Genomic DNA, 20,005 nt, shown 5'->3' with positions numbered 1-20,005 from the left:
TATGTGAACGAGCGGATTTCCTATTGCGTTGTGTGATTTTATGCAAACACACTACGCATAGCTCGTCAGCAGTTTTCAAGAAATAAACAATGCTTAAACACCGTTTGCCACCGGGAAATTCTCTAGAATACACTCTTGTAGTACTTCTCGTGAATTTGTTTATTTATTCCAAAGAAATAGCTTAATTATGTAGCTTTCCAATCACAGATACATATGCCCACATCTCGTTCGGAGTCAAAGCGAAGAGCACCGCCTACGGTTGCTTCACTTTGATTTTGATCGAATTCGTTTTTGTTTTTGCGGAGAATTAACCTCTACACAGTTTTTGATGTCTTAAATAATGAATGAAAATAGAAACAGTTCACTCCCATGTTAACCGTCTTCTTGCAATTTTATGTAAACATAAACATAAACATACAAGCATTGTAAACATTTCGGAAAGAGGTTCGACCGTGACTGCACGGATTGGTCGATGGTTCGAATCCATCCTAGTGCCATACAATTACCTTCGTCACGTTGTACTGGGGGCATAAAAATTCTGACTTGACATATCGGGTGAACGCTTCATCCTTTACCATTTCATTCTGTCTAAGGGTTTTATTCTGCCTAGGGTTTCTACACACGAACACATTCCATGGTATATTAGCATCTATTTATTTGTTTGTTCAGTGCATCTTGATTAATTGTTTCCCCAATGACATCTATTCTCTTGTTTATTCCAATGAAGTAGTTTGATTGGGATCGCTGCCTCATTCAAAAACAAATACGATAAAAGAGTTTATTGTCTGTTTGCCAGCTATTCGCTTTTTCTGGCTTTTTTTTTTTGAAAAGAGTCCAGCTCTGTTTTCTTGTTCTGGCAGCATTGAAGATTTATACCAGAGAAGTGACGAGAAAAATGAATAAAAATAAATGTAATTATGTAGATGTGTAGATTAGTTTGATCTGCCTGCGATTAGAAGACAAAACCAGAGTGGTTGAATAGGTACCTGTAACAGAGGACGCTCGTGCCCTATAGCTAATAATATTATAAGTAATGTTTAAGTATTAGATACTAATATAAATGAGTAATGTTTGACTCTTGCAGCTTTTCTTGTGTAATTTTCACAACAAAAAAAAGTGAACTCTAAAGTTTTCTTTGAATGTATACCATACAAAAGGCAACAAATATGTGCGTAGTTTTGAGAAACCTTGATAATTTAGACTATTTTTGAATTTTTGAAGCTCTTTGTCCTTCCTGTGTCATGGCGTTTTTAAATTTTTTTTTTCGTACTGCTTGCCTCATATTTATGTTTATGGACTTTATTGTGATAGAAATATGTGCACATACGTGCATATTTATGCATGCATATGTACATGCATGCATACGCATGTACACATGCATATTTATGTATCCATTAATAAACATTTATATGTATATACGTATATAAAATTGTATGTAAGTATTTACTTACTCACTTAAATAGATAGATGGTCCGTCTTTACTGAACGTTCAAGCTAAGCATCTTTTCCACTAGTTTCGTTTCCCCGTCATTGTTATCCAAGGTGTTCTCTAGTTTCATGAGTGACGTTCGTTGAGCCATATGCAGCTGATCCTTTCATCCATGCACCCCATCTCATGGGACCGTCTCTCGATGGCACTTAGCATCTCTTGCGTTTCACTCCAGCGTCCTTTCAATCCATCTATCGTCGGATCTTCTCAAAACGTGGCCGTTCCGTCTATCCTTTGCTTTCGATATACATCTTCGAAGTTGCGAAGACCGGCTAGGTGTTGTGTACGCCGGGTAAACTTTAGAATACGTTTCTCGAGGGCTCTTTGGGTAGAGAATGGCTTTCTAGACGTTGCAGTTCCACCTCTCGGTTACGCAGTGTGTCTGCCGACGTCTGCACTGCGTAATCGAGCGGTGGAAGAACTGTCGAGTCGAACAGATAAGCACGGAGATCTTCACCAACAATTGGTCCGTAGCTTCCCAGACGGTACGAATGCTGGCCGTGTTGCTATCATCCTTCTATTCAGTTCCTCCTTCAAGTAGTTTTCCATATTAATAGAACGTCCAAGGTAGACACATGACGAAGTTTCCACGATTTGGAAGCCTTCCAGTTGTACTCCTCCGCCCTCGCAGCAAGCGTTGTTAATGCACTGTGTCCTCTTTCTGTCTATTCCCAGTCTTCAGTGCTCCGTTCAGTTTCTTGAGTATCGTTATTGCTTCACCGACACTTCTCGAAAAGAGAGCGTTCCGTCCGCAGAAGGAAGGTTGTTAGGATTTGTCCCTTCTTCACGTATGGTCTTTTCTTCCCAAGAAAGTGATTTCGCTTTCCATTCCAATGCAGCCGTAAACAGCTTCGGCGATAGACTATCGCCTTTCTGTAAACCCTTTCCACTAGGTATAATGAGGGAGCGGTGGAAAAGCTGTATGCTATCGTAGCTAATGGTTAATGTCCTTACATACGACAGATCCACACTTCGATCTACCAGCGCTGACAGTACTGCATTCGTTTCTACACTGTCGAAGACTTTTTCATAGTCGACGAAGGTTAGAACGGGGGCAGGCGGTATTCCCGGCAATTCTGTATGATTCTCGACGGGTTCTAGATGTGGGCCATACAGCTGAACCCCTGAAGCAGTCCAGCTTGTTGTTGAGGCAGGGTTCCATCCCGTGTCGTAGATATGTGCGAATGATTTCGGTAAACACTTTCCTCTCATTCTGGAGATAAGACCGCTTGAAGATAAAATAAGATGTGCACCGTTAAAATTACATGGAGCGGATGCCCACTAGCGCAAGGAAAGTTTGCTGATACAAAATCAGGTCCGTAGTGGAGCTTTCCCGGTGGAGATTTGTCATAGGAGTCAAAGAACAGAGAAGGTTCGAATATAACCTCTTCGTAATCATACCCATCTCGCGAGGAGAAGAATTGCGAATCTCGTCTTCGCTCAGCAAGGCTGCTAACGAAATAATATATTTACGGAGGTTTCAGAGGCACTTCTTTTGTTCTTCTGACTTGTTCTTCTTTGTGCTACTTCCCGAATCTTCTTTTGGCTGTATTCTGAAAGATCCTGCCGAAACGCCACTAGTGCTTGCTTCTAACCGCTCGATGTTCGATGCATTTAGATCAAGCGTCAACGTCCTTCTACCTTCCAACAATTCCTTGGTGGTCTAAGTTGATCCAAGTTTGCTTCGAGGCACGTTCAGCACACGATCGCAGTCCTCTTGGCAGCTCTCATAGGAGTGTATCGTCCTCGATGTTTCAATCACACTGGGACAAGAAGTCTTCAAGTGTGCAATCGTATACTTCCTCTCTCCTTCGTTGCTGATAGCAGATGTTCTTTTCCACTATAAAAGGATGGTACTACCGGGACGTGAAGTAGACATCACCTCCGGTTGGTAAGTGTGTGGTCGATTTCCGCACGAGTTGCGCCATTGGGCAATTCCCATTTCCACCTAGGATGATCTTTCTTCATGCAAAGAGAATTTTCATGCAAGACACGAGTGACGGACAATGTCCCGGCGAGACGATTGCTGTTTTGATTGACATTCAGAGGTAGAAGCAGAGAATGGCCGGGCGAGATGACAGGACCTTGTGAGAATTGACAAGATGGATGACAGAAGGTGCACAACAAAATGAACACCGATTTCATTCCGCAACGGAACCTTCTCTCTGCGAATGACGAGCGTACCGTCAATCATTTATCGTACGTCGTTCCTTCTGCTCTTGGTCTCTTGCAGAGCAATCACGTGAAACTTGATATACTCTGTAGATCCGAGAAAGGGATATAGGTCAGCGTCTGTGGACACTGCTTTCGCGTTATAAGTACGAAGTTTGGCAGTCTCCATGGCGAATCACGCATCATGCATCATCAAGCAAGTGTTGCCTTGGTCCAGAGTTAAAGACATCCTGAGCAACCTGAGATTCGATCTCTTCTCACTGTGCAGTCGCCATACTGTTCGATTTCAGAGACGGTGGAGGCTAGTGTCTAGGATACTGAGGCAGTGTATATACTGGGCTAAGAAGAAGATTTTTCCCAAACTAAGTAGCCCTACCATTGCGAGCTTAGCCCTCACCACAGGTGGTCGCTCAACCTCTACGGATGGGGGAGCCATCCATGAGGGATCCGTTTTGCTAAGATGGTGGTGAAGCTCAGCGGTGATTTACTCTTAGCTACGCTCCCGATCCCGAGAAGTCGAATGTCGGATTTGTCGGATTCTTTCTCAGCTTGGAAGACCATCCCGTAAAACGTACCTCCACTATTTGTCGTAGTTTGACGCCCAGAGTCACCTTCACGCCACTATGAAGTGGTAAACCGTTGTGGAGGATGTATGTAAATATATGAATATAAATGACATTTAATATGTATGCACCGTGACGTTCAGATTCTGCACATATGTGCAATATTTATGTTTGCGTGTTCCTGTGGCTATCAGTCTCGTACTTGATAGTGTGATGGGATCCTTGAAGATGTTGAAACCTTGAAATTACGGTCACTGCTCGTAATTCATGAGTGTTAAATACTATTAATTTTGTAGGTGTTTTGATAGGCTTGGGAGGCGCTTCTTACAAATTTGTGGCTCTTTGATGCAAAGGAAATACAATAAATGGGAGTAAGTTCTCTTATAAACCCTAGTGCTTTTATTCTGTCGAACAGTTTTGAACTGGAGCAGGAGTGCAACGTGGAGAGGACTGTATGTTGAGGGTTGACGATTTACTGCTCGGTAAACATGGAAAGGACTTTACGGGGGAAGGGGGCGTTAGCAGGTTAATGCACTTTCTATTATTGAAAATTTCCCACATTGGTAGGAAAGAGTCAGGCTGACGTTCATAGGCTGTACTACCAATGATGATCTTAGCAATTACCCTGACTTACTCTAGTTATTCATTGTGTTATCTTTCTAATAATTTTCCTAGACGTAAGTCGCATACTCCCTTTTCAGCGATTTTTCCTATTTTTCACGAGACCACCGCTTATTCGGATTCTTGATCCGTTTTCCGTTTGTCCAACGCGAAATCCCATTTAACCAATTCCGAGAAAATCGAATATACTTAAATCCAGAAAGGGACACAAACATTGTCAATGAGAAGAAATGATGGAAGAGATCTGATTTGAAAGAAAAAAAGGAACAGGAAGGGATAGAAAGTAAAAGTACCCAATAGCTAATTTCGGATGAGACAAAAACCCAAAAACCCAAAAACCTAAAGAAGTTATCTAGCCGAGGCTATGCTTTTGAGATCTCGGTTTCAAAATCTTTGTATCATCCTACGAGTTTCATCAAGGGGTCTTTTAAGGAAATCATTAAAAAAAAGAACGAAACACCTATGTTTCCTGCTTTTATGAGGTTTTCCTACCTGCTCATACACGGTGAGGAGAACAAACATATGGGAAATTTCCCTTTTTGGAAAGTAGAAGTGCACTAGGAAACGCTTCTCAATTTCTTTGGACCGTTCTGAGTAGGAAAGATGCTAAAAAAAATCAAGGATAAAGGATTTAGTGCCTAGCTTCCATTCATCACTTCGGGATGCTCGAATGCGCTTGAATTGATGTAAATGTGGTCCGTACAATGAATTGCTGGGATCAAACGATATATGAAATCAGAGTTTTTTTGCCTCGCAATCAAATCGAGACAAGTTGATTGGTTCTGGAAGAGTGGGATGTTTGATAGGCTTCATACCCACTGAACGTAGAGCCGTTGTGGTGACTTCGAGCACTACATTACAGTCGCCTAGGATGAAGTAGTAACTGCTACAAATCTCCGTACGTAGATTTTCTTCTGGATGGAAATGTTGCATCATTATGTAGTGTTAAATTGTGGATTGCGTGTTTGCGTTTTCTTTTATGAACGAATTACGGAAATAGCAGCTAATGAAGTTAACCAATTGAATTGAATGCGTATAGAAAGCGTATGCGCTCGGATTCGGGAGCCTCTTCAGTCACAAACGCGTCACATCCTTCCTCGTTGAAGTGGCTTCAATGCTATGGATGAGGTGTTAGAGATTGAGATTTTTAGTGGTTCATCGCTCAGAATGATCCCCAACGGTGATGTAGTCTGGAAAAAATTAGTATTTTGTAAATTTTCACCATTTCTGAATACTCTAAATATGTTAGTATTTCATCCACAAATCCACCCACCGCTTTAATTCATTCGTAGATTCGCTTTTTTTGTGGACCACGTTCCTTGTTTTATTTCATACGTTCACTTTCTTCTATTTTTCTTTATCTATTCCATTTAATTTTTTTTTCTATCATTTTATTTATTTATTCAATGGCTAAGAAAATGACTCGTGTTTACCTTGCTGGATCTAACTCTACCTACTGTCTTTGCCTTTAACTACTGCTAAACTAACTGCTACAGTGAGCCAAATTTCTGCTGATTTTTTGAGGCCTTTTAAAACGTCCTTTTTTCCTAACTTTTTAAACGTATTTTTCCTGTTCAATGTAGTTTTTCCTGGCTCACAAATGCTCAGTTTATCAATTTTTAATGGTTGTAGTCAATTGTTAATTTGATGATTTGATGAATGGGCGACTCCTTTCAATGAGCGGATGGAGAAGAATAGAAAGAAATTAATTTCGGAAAAGCTCCTATCTTTGATTCCCACTTGTTGTTAGAAGCCTTTCAAGCACGGAATAACTGAACGCTCCGGTTGGTCATGATGTATGAAAATGTGGTGATCGATGCAAATTCAACGGCAGCGGAATTTTACCTTGTTAACTGGCTTCGGTGAGGTTTAAATTAAGTCTGAAATGTGGTTCGTTGTTGGCGAAGACTTCGCGAGCGATAAATGGTAGTTGTGCCTTTTTTTCTGCCGGAGAATAGACATCCATGAAATCTTATCAGTTAGCTTAAAGACCCTAAAGACTTTGTCATTCAGTTAACATTCCTGTGAAAACCCTTTTGATTTTTTTTTTTTGATTTTAGACGCTAGAAGTTTCTGGTACTGAGTTGGGCGCCTGATCTTCGGTGTTAAATGTCAGAGATTTTCTCAAACAACAATTGCATTCAAGAATGTCACAATTTCTGGGATCTTGGATGGATTTCTACATAGTCGATCGGGTAATGACTATCTAGGTATCTTTTTCTGCTTTAGTAAGAGAAAAGAAGAAAAAAAAAAGGAAACGGGGAGTGCATACGTTGATGCCTTTCCTTTTCTATCCAAGTTCATCTCTTAGTAAATATGCAAAAGAACACTTTCCGCCTACATTTTACTTTGTTTTTTAAAGGCAGATAAAAAAGTTGTTTTTCGAAGAGCTCGTAGAAATTTTCACTCAGATATGCTCAAAGGCATCAATTTTCTTTTTTTTTCTTCCTCGATTTTTCTTCTTTGTTTCTCCTTTTTTTCTACTAAACTAGTAAGAGGTTGCTAAATACCTATTATCCGATCGGCTATGTAGAAATCAGATACATAAGTTGGTTGATCTCGCAATAATCGCGGAACAAGATTATTTTCTAAACCTTGGATAACTGTTCAAGTTTCTCCATAATTCAATACGTATTCGCGACGGGATGAATCTGTTATATGTATGATGTTATATGAACATAAAATAAGCACGCAAACTATGCTTTTTTCCGTTCATCGCTGAGGAATCCTTCAAGGAAATCGCACACAAACGTGGATCTAGGTAGTTACGTCATAGGGGTTCATTTGATTGAAAAAAGTTTAAATATTTTGGAATGTCACACTGAACCACTATCCTCTGTGACTTTTAACTGGCGCATGTAAGGAGAAGAAATTCTCTCGCACTTACCAAAATTTGATAGATTTTTATTCTACAATTCTATTATTTACATTTTTATTTTTATGATATTTTACAACAAATTAGTGAATAATATAAATACTAACTATAATAATATCTGTAACCGCTAAAAGTATCTTACCATACTGTATGCTGCTGCTGGTAACTGTTCAGGTACCACATATCCAGTAAAAGTGATCTTGGACGTGAAATGTCTCGGAGAGATCAATCTAAGAGGACCACAATTTTCGATTTTTTCCTATATTTTTTCATCATTCAGTCGAATTTCTCTAGAAATTCTGCAGAAAAAACGACGTAGCGAAATTGAGTCTCAGCAAAAAAAAAACGTTTTTTCCGTTCGCTAAGTGGGCGCCCTCAGTATGTAATCCCGGAAAAATCCGTATATTTTAATGCTCAGGTGAGCTACAGTAACTGCTGCCTTACTTTTTTCACATGGTTTTTTGAAGTTTACCTTCTAAAAAAAGAGTTCTAAAGAGTTTTTGTTTTAGTTTTAGTTAGTAGTTTAGTTAGATAGTTTAGTTTTAGTTTAGATCAGATCTCATAGCTAATTTTCACACCTACTATGGTGCTATGAACTTATTTATTAATAACAAAAAACACTATGAGCTTCCAAAATCTAATTCTAAATCTATTATAACTCCATTATTAATTAATTAATTATTAATTCTATTGTTACAATTTGTAACTACTCGCAATATGATAAGTCCTGAAAATAAAAGGAAAGATCCTGTAAGAGAGACTCGATCACTTATTCACTTCTTCACATCTTGTTCAAATTGAAGAAAGAGCAAAAGATGCTAGGTACGTGAAAGCAGATCTCACAGTTAAATTTTCTTTCATCTAAGAAATTTCGCGTAGCTTTCTCACTTAATTATTTCGTAGTTTTCCAACACATTTTCATTTTCTATGAGAATCCATAACGTCAAGGAGAAGCGAGCAGTTGTCGAAAACCTATTAGGAAGTCGATCACAAATCTCCGATGTGATGCTATTCTTTTACCTCTAGCCCGACATTATAATCTACGCTATAGGATGAGGTTATCAAACTAGATGGAAGACGTTGTGAATATCCAGAATTGAAAGTATTGCATGTCGTATAGAAAATAAACAAAATGGAAATGTTTTTTTTTTAAATAAGGTAAGTAAAATGCATGGTTACTGACCTAGATTTTTAGTCATTTGATAGCTCAGCTCTTTTATCAAACTTTTTCCAGGATCCCTATCTTAGTTATGGGTTTACTCGGTAAGCGTTCTTCCAGAAATTTGTCGTATTCAGTAGAACTCCTCCTCCCGCCTACGCTCCATATACATAGTTGTTCATTCTTCTTTGAAGTTAATGAAATCGTACGAATCTGTTCCACATTCGAGAAGTTTTACAGGTTATTTTCACCACATTTTTTTTTGACGATTCAAATGTTTTCTCGTTGGGGTTTTAGGAATTTAGGCTCTCTTCACTTCTCTTTACGAATTTATGGTAGTGATGTTCAAATATCGGATAATTTCGAACGAACACAGCGTGGTAGACAGCATTTTTTTTCGCCTACTTGACGTACTGTGATTCTTTCGATTGGAAATTTGTCAACAAGGTGTCAACAACTACAGTAACTTTGAGCAACAGTGAAACAATAACGCAATGAGTAAAAGTTTGAAAAAATTGTGATGTCAAGAAGAGAAAAAAATTAGGCTTCACCTGAGCACACTCGGAATAATCTTTGTGAGGCTTTCATGTGATATGGTAAGAACTTAATGTATCCGCTGAGCCCCTTCGCCGAACTGCACCAGAAATAAATCTCTTCTAGGATTTTGAACCGTTTCTAAAGGTTTTTTCCCGGCTTTTTACCTTTCTAAGGTCTTTTCCCTGGCTTTAAGGTTTTTTTCTGATCTTGCCTAGCCTGTCTTGAAATTTAGCACTGGGAAGAAATCCCAGAGCTGAACTAGAAAAATCCTCACAACGTAGCCGATCATCTGCTGCTGATGAAAACTGCAAAATTTCGCTGCTTTTGTTACAATTTGCTAACAACTACACCATCTCCACTTTCAATTGCCATTCTTATCATTTTTTTCATATTCTAAATTATATTCATTGTAAAGTTCTTGCAGATGTGTTTTTCTTTGCCTCAAGAAATTAATTTTACTTATTTTTTGATTGATTTGCTTAAGTTCTAGCCTAGGTTGGTATTGATCTTTCTTTATTAAGAGCTAACATTTCCGCGTTATCGCCTTCGTCAGAGCCTGGAGAATCAAAACTATCAGCGATCAGTATCCTCGTAAGCGCCTCATCACTTTACGAAAAGTATTCGAACTCAAAGGACAACACCTCCTGCCCTTTGAGTTACGAACTCGTTAGTTTTACGTACATATAGTCGCCCACGAACTCATCTACTATACTTCTCGTTGGAACTTCGCTTTACTAAGTACAATTTCTTCTTAGCTGAGAAATTGGAAAGTAATTCTTTCGATTGAGTAATCGAATCCTCTTCCTCCTTGGTATTACATTTTCTTCAATTCTCTCCAGAAAATCGGATTGGTTGCTAGTTTATCTCTCAATGATTCACTCATTTACTATCGAAGATTCAGTGGATTTTTAGCGGAACTCTTCTCGCATAATTCTGTCTCATTCCTTCTCATGCTAATTTATGTATGCACTTCTTCACTTATTTGCTCAGTCATCCGTTAATTCATTCACATATGTTCAGTCACATGTACTCATTTCTGTTCACTCTTATTCTTTTGCTGCGAAACTTATTCCTTTGCTGTTTCCTTGAGTGACAGTGAAGGAAATGAATATGACAAGTGCTCAGATATTGACTCCATTCCTTGTGGATATCACAAGACGACAGAGATATTAGTTTTTTTACAGTTAGTTTACAACCGTTTTTTCTACCATGTCTACAGTGACTTTTTTTTTAAATTTGGAGACTTTTTGTTAGAATTTCCTTCCTTTTATATCTAGAATCTGACAATTTTCCAAACAAATCATTTATTTCTTTGTTTTCTAAGACGCATAAACTTCATACAATTGTTTCATAGTCTTCTGTATGGCTACAACCGTTTTTCCTTTTTTTGTGGTTTTTTTAGCACAATATAATATGTATATAATATTGGTTATAAGGGTAAGGTATAATATTGGTTATATAAGGGCGGGTGTGGTGTAGCGGTTAGAGGTTCCGCTTCCTGCACGATCGATCGGAGGTTCGAATCCGCCCTAGTGCTCACCAAGCCTTTCATCCCTCCGGGGTCGACAAATTGGTACCAGACTTGTCTGGGAGGATAACAACACTGACTTGAGACATCGGCTAGCCACCGCATGTCATTCTATAGGCCAGTTACACGTTCGTAAACCTCAAACGATTCTGAATTGAAGTGAACGTGGGAGCGCATCCCAAGCGGATTGATTAATGCCAGAAACTTTATCTTTTATCCTTTATATAATATTGGTTATATGATGTGCTGAAAATTTAAGACGTCAGGATTCTAGGATTTTTGAACATGGGATAGCATAGTTAGATTTTCCATTCCCCTTAGAGGCATCATCCCACGAATCGGGGGTGGTGCGGGGTTCAGGAGGGTTAATTATGGAGAGAAGGTTGATTCCCCTCCATTCCTTCCTAATTGCCATAAAAAACGGGCCGGAAGATATGGCTTCGAGCGTTCCGGGGCGCCACTTTCCATAACGAGTTCGATTGGAGCGCGCCAGCCTTGTGCACGCGCCGCATCTTCTGCGCCATTTTTACGGGAACTGGGAAGAAATGGATGGAATCACTTCTTCTATATAATCTACAGTGCCGTATACGAATAGTCCACTCGAAATGCGTACCACCTCAGATTCGTGGGGGTGATGCCTTTAACAACATTTACACATAACTTGACTATTTTTTGTTGTCACCTCTTTCGAATCTACGTTATGCGACGTTTCAGTAACATCACATCGGATCTTCACATTTCCGCAGTCGTACGAACTTGTCCACCTCCTCAAGAACGTTACCCAACTGGCCGCAAAACCGAGAATTACGAGCACACTCCAGGGACAGCACCATAAAGTTTCAAGTGGTGCCTGAGGATTACTGTAGATGTACTGTAGACGACAGGTCCGATGCAACACTTTAAGCAGTTACAGTAGATAGTTGCAAATAGAGTTAGAGTAGTTGACTGAATGTCTCGGAACGTTATTCCAAATCTCTTTTTAAAATGGTAGCCAAATTCCAGTTATACGATCAAAATTAGTTGAGCTATGCAAAAATGCGCGAAGCTTGACATGGGAGTGTGACACTTCGGAATGGAATGTCTATCCACAGGATATTACATTAATGAAACTATCAGTTTATCAGATCAAACCTTATGTTGCATTAAATGGTTTCTGTTATTCTTTCCAATTTTTCCATTTCTTTCTGCACAAACAGTCACGGATTTTTTGTCTCCCTATTCGGACTCACTTTTTTTCAGTCTTTTGGGCTTGTTAAATTTGCATGCTTTATGCTTTTGCTACTTGTCTAATCCATCTACCTTTCTCCAATAATGCCTCGTTAAGGGGGCCATACCTTCCGGCGGCCTACGTCGATTTTCTTTTCAACCACTCAACTCATATACCTCAACACAACAAGCAATGTTCCTGGTCTTTGTTTTGGTGCTCATTCAACTCATTCAGCAACCTTACTTTCTTCGTTTTGCTATTTATGGGAGTGTTTTTGCATGAAATATGTGCATAACAAGCTGCTTTTAACATCTTTAACGTTTTTACCCAGCTGGGACGATTTTTTGCCAAGAGGATGACGAAAATTTGAGAATTTGTGGCGATTTCTGGTCGTAGACGATAAACCTTGTAGTGATACTGTACTCTACTGTACTCAGGAAAAGCTTGTTGGTCAGAGCTTCTACTTGCTACCCTACATTTTGTTCAATGTAGGTTTCTTGAACGATTCGTCTAAATGAGCAGAAAATATATTTGACCGTGTAGGTTTCAAAAGTCTATAGTTCAACTCCGTCAAGTCCGTAGAATGGAAACGTTCTGAGCGCTTGTGCAACGGGAGCATCCTAGGTTGAATCTCCACCAACCGCGCTCCATTTTCCTATATTTTATTTGAATTCTTATTTATCGATCTGATGTAAACCGATCAAAAGTATTCGGATCTTATTTTCAATCTGAATTTTATCGGTTTACTTCAGCTAGAGCCAAAGTTTAGAGCCTGTAAAAAAATCAGATTAATGACTTATCCTCTAAAGCGCCTCATCACCCTACAGAAAATATTCAAAAGATAGACAAACTCAAAGGGCAACATATCCACTAGCGCTTATTTCATTTTCTGAATACTATTTCTCAACGCCGTGCAATCGCAAACGATATCTGTCACATGTTGTGCATCTTAGAAAGATCTACAACATCAAAGTCTCCTTCAAAAAATAATAAGCAGCTCTGTGACTCAGAGGAAAACCATGACAAAGCCTCGACTTACTCAAACTGTAGAGAGACGGCCTAACGCGACTATTCGCATCTTGGCTGAGGTGGGTCATCTTTTGGTACATTCTGTTCGATCTTCTGCTAAAGTTCGCATAGAATCTATCCATCCGTCGGCATTCTATAATATGCGGAACGTCTGTTTGAATTGCTTGCCAACGCCGAGTATCCTCAAATCTTCCTTTACCACCTCCCTCCGGAACTTTCTTTTACGTGCAGCAAGCATTTCACAGTTTGAGTCTGGGTTCATCACAAGGACAACTTGCACAACGTGGTCAGAAGGTGTGCTTACAACGTAACCAAAGAAAGGGTGTCATTTTCCGCGAGATCCTTAGAAGGCTAGGCAGGATATTGATGTTTTAGACGTGTCATACGCCAGTACACCATGCCTACTTCCGAGTAAAGTTGTTCGTCATAGCACCCATCGGTCAAAAGTAGCTTAACAGTCGTCTGAGTAGCTTTCTCTTCATGCATCAAACTTTTCCGCTATAGCCGACGGTGTTGTGCAAAGTGCGGACAGGTAGACCAGCAGGTTGATTTCGTTGGCGGTGAGGGCTCACCACAGGCACTCGGTCAAAAAGTTGAATGGCGAATTAGTTTTAGCGCATCTTTGCAGAATACCCCTCTCGGAGCTGCTGTCATTTTCCCGTATATAGCACAAATAACAGAATTCATTCACAATTCACAAGTTCAATGCATTGTCCGTTCACCCTGAGGCTATAATTAATATCGATAAAAAGTTGACGACTTGTTGCTAGATGCGAACACTACTACATCGTCGGCATACTCGAGATCCACCAATGAAGCAGAGACCGTGCTAGAACGATATCGGCGGGACATTGCTTAACTTTTCTTCGCATGATGCTATCGTCGGCTAAGGTGAACAGAAATACTGCTACAGCCCATTCTCTTGCACTTCGAACGGTGTAGTACAACCTTCTGATGTTCGAAGCGCAGCACTTGTTGTTTTTCTATTCGTGTCGTTAATTATGCGTATGAATTTTCCTCGAATTCCATCAGAGCAAAGTGCGCTGGTGAGGAAAATCAAAAGCGGCTTCAAAATCCAGAAAGGATGACTGTAGAGGCTTCGAATACCGCAGCCACACTTCAACCACTCTTCTCACAAGAAACACCTGATCAATCGTCGTTCGACCAGGGCGAAACCCAACCTTTTTGTCGTGAGTGTTTTCTTCGCGATGTTGGATTAGCCGATACAGAGTGATCAATTCCTAGTTTCTTTGATGGATAGATTCTTGCGGAGAGGAATTATGGTAGCATGTCTCTACGACTCAGGTATCCTTTCGTCCCTCCATATTGAACGGATGATGTTCGTCGTCCCAAAACGAGAGGTTTTAGGATTTCTGCACCGACCCGTCGTCTCCACAAGACTTCCCAATCCTTCCTTTTTGGGGTGCAGACCAGACTCCATCGATGGTTTTTCGCACCGGTGTATGTCGGTCGTTGGACGTCCACAGCCTCAGGCACAGATGGTGGTCGCCGGTTCAGGAAGTTGTTAACATGATTTTAGATTTTAGAGCCGACTAAATAATAATTTTTCTACGTTCCCAGCAAAACGTTTACTTTAAAAAATTTCAAATCACCTCAACGTTTCTAAACTCAATACCTGGTGACATTTATATTTGCTATGCATTGTTGGGCCCAATATTCCCAATGAGGCGCTTGTGCACAGCAGAACACTTCACTTCGAGAAAAAGCACATTATAATATATCTTGACATATAATTTCCAACACTTGCTCATAAGTTGGCAAATGTTAAAAAGTTGACCAATAATAATTACTGATTTGGTCTGCTCTAAGCATTTCGCTCATAACAGATCATTTCGTCGGATAATTCAGTTCTCTGCAAAGATTATTGCGCTATCAGGTTTATTGGAGTTCTTTTTCAGCAAAGCTTGGAACGATTTCTTGATTTCATCTTTTTCATGTGAAAAGGATGGTCGTTAGTGTATTGCGTTGCAGCCTCCTGACCCTTTGCTAAAGTTTCATCAAATCCAAAAGAAAAAAAAACAAGGCTTCATTCATAGCATCTAACCGAAACTGAAGACTTTATGTCAGAAGGTATATCACGAAAAAATCTGTACTTCTGCGTTTTCTTCTGCAATCTTTCTTTTGCAGTATTATAGGAAATTTCTTGCTCGCGGTTCGTTTTTTTTTTTCGACGAATTTTTCGACGAAAAAAAAAAGAATTATTTTTTGTGAAGTATGTGATACACATGTTCGGAGTGCTAGTGACCGGGGATAGTGTAGAAACTAGGTTATTTTTAGTAGTTATCCATGTTCTAATCATGGTTTTTTGTTTAGAACTAGATTCTCGAAATTGAGCTACATTTGTGGATCAGGTGCTCCTAATCCTATAATTTATTTTGGGGAATTTGCAGTCGAATCTGCGGATCTCGGAGGAGATGATTCTTCGAAACTCATCTGAGCATGGCTACCAAGTTATCTTCCAATCTCCTTCTCGTTCTCTTCCAATACCTCCTCAAAAGCCCTTTAAACTGGTTGAAGACTTCCAAGACAAAAAAAAAACTGATTAAAAAACAAATGTGGAAGTATGGTTAGGACACGCCACCTTTATTGTTCAATGCACTAAATCCAAACAACCTTTCAGATGATGTCATCCGATGCAGATCATGTGCTTCAATCCTAGACAGAGCAGAAAATTATAGCGGTAGTCTCCGTAAACGACTTCCTTCACGAACATAACAAGTTCCGGGGCAAGCATTTCCGCGGATTTGAATATTTCTGAGATTCTTTTTCTGCACTGAATACGATCGCTGTCCTATTTCTTCTCTTTTGTTTTGTCTTCTGCTCATTGTTTCATTTTCCCCATTTTTCTTCATTTCCTTTTTTTACGGTATCTCCAAATATTGCATGATTGGGAAGAGGAAGCAGTGTTGACATCTACTTTGCTGGAAAATACTTATATACGATACTGTTTCGTGTTGAAATATCATTAGTTTCGGGAATCGATTCAGGAAATAAATTTATTTTTTTTGTACTTATTTTATTTTTATTTTTGTATTCGCAAAGAAAAAGAAAAATTTCCTTATTTGTTTCAGTGACGTGAACCTCGCAGAACTTTTCCTTTAAAAGGTATTGTCCTAATTCTTGTAATTGTAGTATCACCCGTAATAAAAATCATTAGACCAGCGATAAGCACAGAACCAGCGCTTGACAACAAAACAGTGCAGAAAATAATGGTTTAATATAATATAAATACAAATAAATGTAACATAAATAATAAGTAATATAATAATATAGAACTAATATAAATAATGTATTATAATATAATAATATAAACAAATGTAATATAATATGTAATATAAAAATAATATGACATAAATTTAATGTAATGTAATATAATGATAAAAATATAGTATGAAATAATAGTAATATAATATGGACACAATGAATCTAAATTTCAGTTTTTTAAAACGTTTTTTTTTGCCTTTGACCGCATATTTCCTCATTTTTTTGTTCGGGAACAGTTAGAACATAAAAGTTATACATCTAACTCCTGATTGATGGGCTCTTCCTCAATAATGATTTCCCTGGGAAATTAAACAACAGAACTTCCCAGGTCTTGTTGTCCAATTTCCTATTTCCCTTTTCTGTCCTATAATCCATTCTCGGGCCTGCGTATCACAATTTCCCTCCATAATATCCCATCAACATCCTAATCTCGTGTTTTTTTTAACGGAAATATTTTCTTTTTCGAATCATAAATCATTTGGAACTCAACATCGATGTATTTCCGAGATATCCAAATCATATTGAAATAATTGTTAACTCTTGCTGTTTCTGAACATATATTTAGTAGTTAATTTTGTGTCTTATGAGGCTGTAACAAGTAAAATTTTGGAACGAAACGCTGAGAGATCCTGTATTTTCTGGATGAAACAATCCCTGCGACTAGGCTAATTTTTTTATCTTATTTTGTTCGCTGTTCCATTTGCTTCTTTTTCCGTTCTGCTTCCTGATCTCTATTTCTGCTCGGCTCATCCTAATTTGTTGGGGACCCTCTCAAGTTTCCTTCTATCACTGGAGAAGTTAATGGTGTTTACGACGTTACCGGAAATATTTTTCGACTTCTGACTTTGTAAATCAGCCTTGGAACGTTAACGTAACGTTGGAGACTATTCGAGTTTCCGGAAAAAAAAACATCCATATACTGTATACATTCATCTTTCTGTACTATATCTGTCTCCTCTATGTAGTTTTGATGGAATGTTACAGTTTATGAGTTTGGAAGATAACACATGCTTCTTGTGCGCACTGTGGTCATGCGATCAGCTTATTTTCCGGCTAGCCTGAAAAAAATTGTACTTTATGATGTATAAACAAGCGTTCCTCTTTGATTTGTTTTTCGTTAATAAGCATTAAATTCGCTTGAAAATTGTGTAAATGTAATATCGTGGAAATTTTTTTTTAAATGGAGTAAGAATAATGGAAAAATTAGTACGATTAAAAAAAATTAATTAGTGCAATTTTGAGCACTAATGAGCTTTGAAACTTTAAAGACGGTGTTTCATGTCCGTGAGATAAATTAATTACTTTAAAATCCCGCTACCATTTATTATTTCATTCAAATTTATTCTATTACTCAGCTTTTATGTTTTCAACGTCTTCTATTTATTATTTGGTTTCTAATTTCTGAAAAGAGAGAGACCTTTCTACCTTTTAGGATGGATGATGAAAATATTTGGAGAGGAGTTGGAACGAACACGAGCACTCTCTAATTCCACACATCATCCGCAAACGTTTTAAATTCACTCTTTAGTAACTCTATTAAAAATATTGTATAACTAGGGGGTATGCAGCTGAATCGCCGTAGAAATAAAAGTTTAGTAATGAGCTCCGTCCATCAAAACTGCAATTCCTCACGGGAAAGGTACCACACCACCTACGTGCTGTACTTTCACAATGATCCCAAATTTCTTCTCTCCTATCGTCACTATTACTAGTCAAAAAAAAATGCTGGAAAATATATTCAAGAAAGCTTTTGCCTGATGATTCGGCTTTATCGCCGTCTATCAATCACAATATCAGAAAACATAGAATATGCCGAGGTTTCAAGACAAGAGTACATTCGAACTATTCAAGAAAGCTCAAGAAATGTATCAGGGCCGAAAAAAATTGTTTTCTTTGGCTGAGAACCTTTTTTCAAGCATATTTGTTATGCATAGATGCTATTTGTCGTTGTGTTTTTGAGTGCCAAGCAAGAAACGACCGTTTACTAAGCTCACCGCTTTGATTTCCACCCTCCATTAGGTGTTTTACTCGCATTTTGGTGGAACCTTTCGTTTATTAATTATTATATATTAACTATTATTATTTATTAGTTATTATTAATTAATTGTCATAATTATTATAATTAGTTGTCAACACTGAATGGTAGATCGTCAAGTTCTTGGACATGGGCAGTTCTCTTGAACTTCTTGAACGTTCGATGAGGAATCTTTCACTAGTGATTTCCTTTTGTGGTTTTTCACCTTCACCGGTAATACCTAATAACACAAGCTAATAAGTTAAGTAAAAAATAGCAAAGTTGTTAAGCCCTTCCACTTGAGGTCCCGCCACCCGTCCGGGCCAGGGTCCCTGACGCATCTCTCCTCCGTTCGAGGTTAAATTGGTCACTCAAACCCTGGTATCCGTTTATCTACTGCAGCGTTCAGGGTTTAGGAAAAAGATCTCGGGTAAGGATTTATTCTTCCGTAGCAGGAAGATGACCTGCCAACCCACCACCCCTTATGTCTTGGAGGGCCAGTCTTGTTGTGTAACATTTAGGCGAAGTTCTAGTGAGCTCTGTTCCATCTTGTTTTTTTTGTTTTATGACACACCTGCAGGTGTTTTCAATAAATAAATAAATAAATAAATAAAAGTACTCATATGCAGAGCTTCGTCATCGCAGAGCTTCGTCAGAAGAGGTGAGTAGGTCTTTACGCGATTTATGGCTAGATGGCTTCAAGGTAGGGATTTGGCTAGATGGGGTCTACGCATAATTTTGCTACCCTATATTTTATTCTGAAGCTGGAAATCTCAGAGACTAGAACTGGAGACTTTGCTGGTTTTGAGGACGTTTGTATAAATAAAGCAGCGGGAATCACACTTCACGTTTATCCAGATACTTGATCATTTTTTCCTCATTTTTTTCACTCTCTGAGGAGGATTCCTTCGACAAAAAAAACGAGCAAGTGCGCGAGCGGTTAGGGCCCGTTACTCGTTCCTACTCTACCACTTCAGGTTCAAACAGTACTACCAAATTAAAATTTTCACTTCTTAGAACAATTAATAAAAAAACAGCTAATACCCGTTGTTATGCGCTCTAATTCGCTGCTACTCTACGTTTTCAGGGTAAAGCAGTAGTACTAAAATACAAATTTTTATAAATTTTTGCAATTGAAACAATTTTCACAATTAAAACAATTTTTAAAATTAAAACAATATTTTTTTCAATACTTATTCGCCATACTGTATATCCTAAAGGAATGACTAAAGAAAAAATAATAATAAAACCAGAAAGGAGACATTTTTAAATAACTCATATAATTGACATTTTCAAATAACTTATATAATTGTTTGGAAAAAAAGTAAAATAAAACAAAATAGGTCCCGGAACTATTGTCCGCTCTGAATATGACGTGGTGTAGTTTTTCTTTCACAAAATAATTTCGTTGATTTCGTGAGAAATTGACATCATCAAACTTTTTCAACGTCAGCTGTTGCTTTCACATCAGTTCTTTTTTTCCATTAATTCCTCTATTAGAGTCCGGAATTTCGGTTGTTTCGTGC

At 38.5% G+C, this 20,005-nt stretch overlaps 1 protein-coding gene across 1 annotated transcript; it reads right to left on the bottom strand.

The window, feature by feature from the left end:
* Positions 1–2,197: 2,197 nt before the first annotated feature.
* Positions 2,198–2,701, bottom strand: RB195_016921 (uncharacterized protein; the record flags this gene model as incomplete). The annotated part of the gene is made up of 1 exon (XM_064183672.1): positions 2,198–2,701. One exon carries the CDS (start codon positions 2,699–2,701, stop codon positions 2,198–2,200), a length of 504 nt encoding a protein of 167 aa, XP_064039553.1.
* Between the last annotated feature and the right edge of the window lie 17,304 nt (positions 2,702–20,005).

The sequence above is a fragment of the Necator americanus genome, chromosome II (genome assembly GCF_031761385.1).
Source record: "Necator americanus strain Aroian chromosome II, whole genome shotgun sequence".
Lineage (NCBI taxonomy): Eukaryota > Metazoa > Nematoda > Chromadorea > Rhabditida > Ancylostomatidae > Necator > Necator americanus.
Note: the sequence above shows the minus strand (reverse complement) of the source record. Positions and strands in the feature narration are given on the sequence as shown.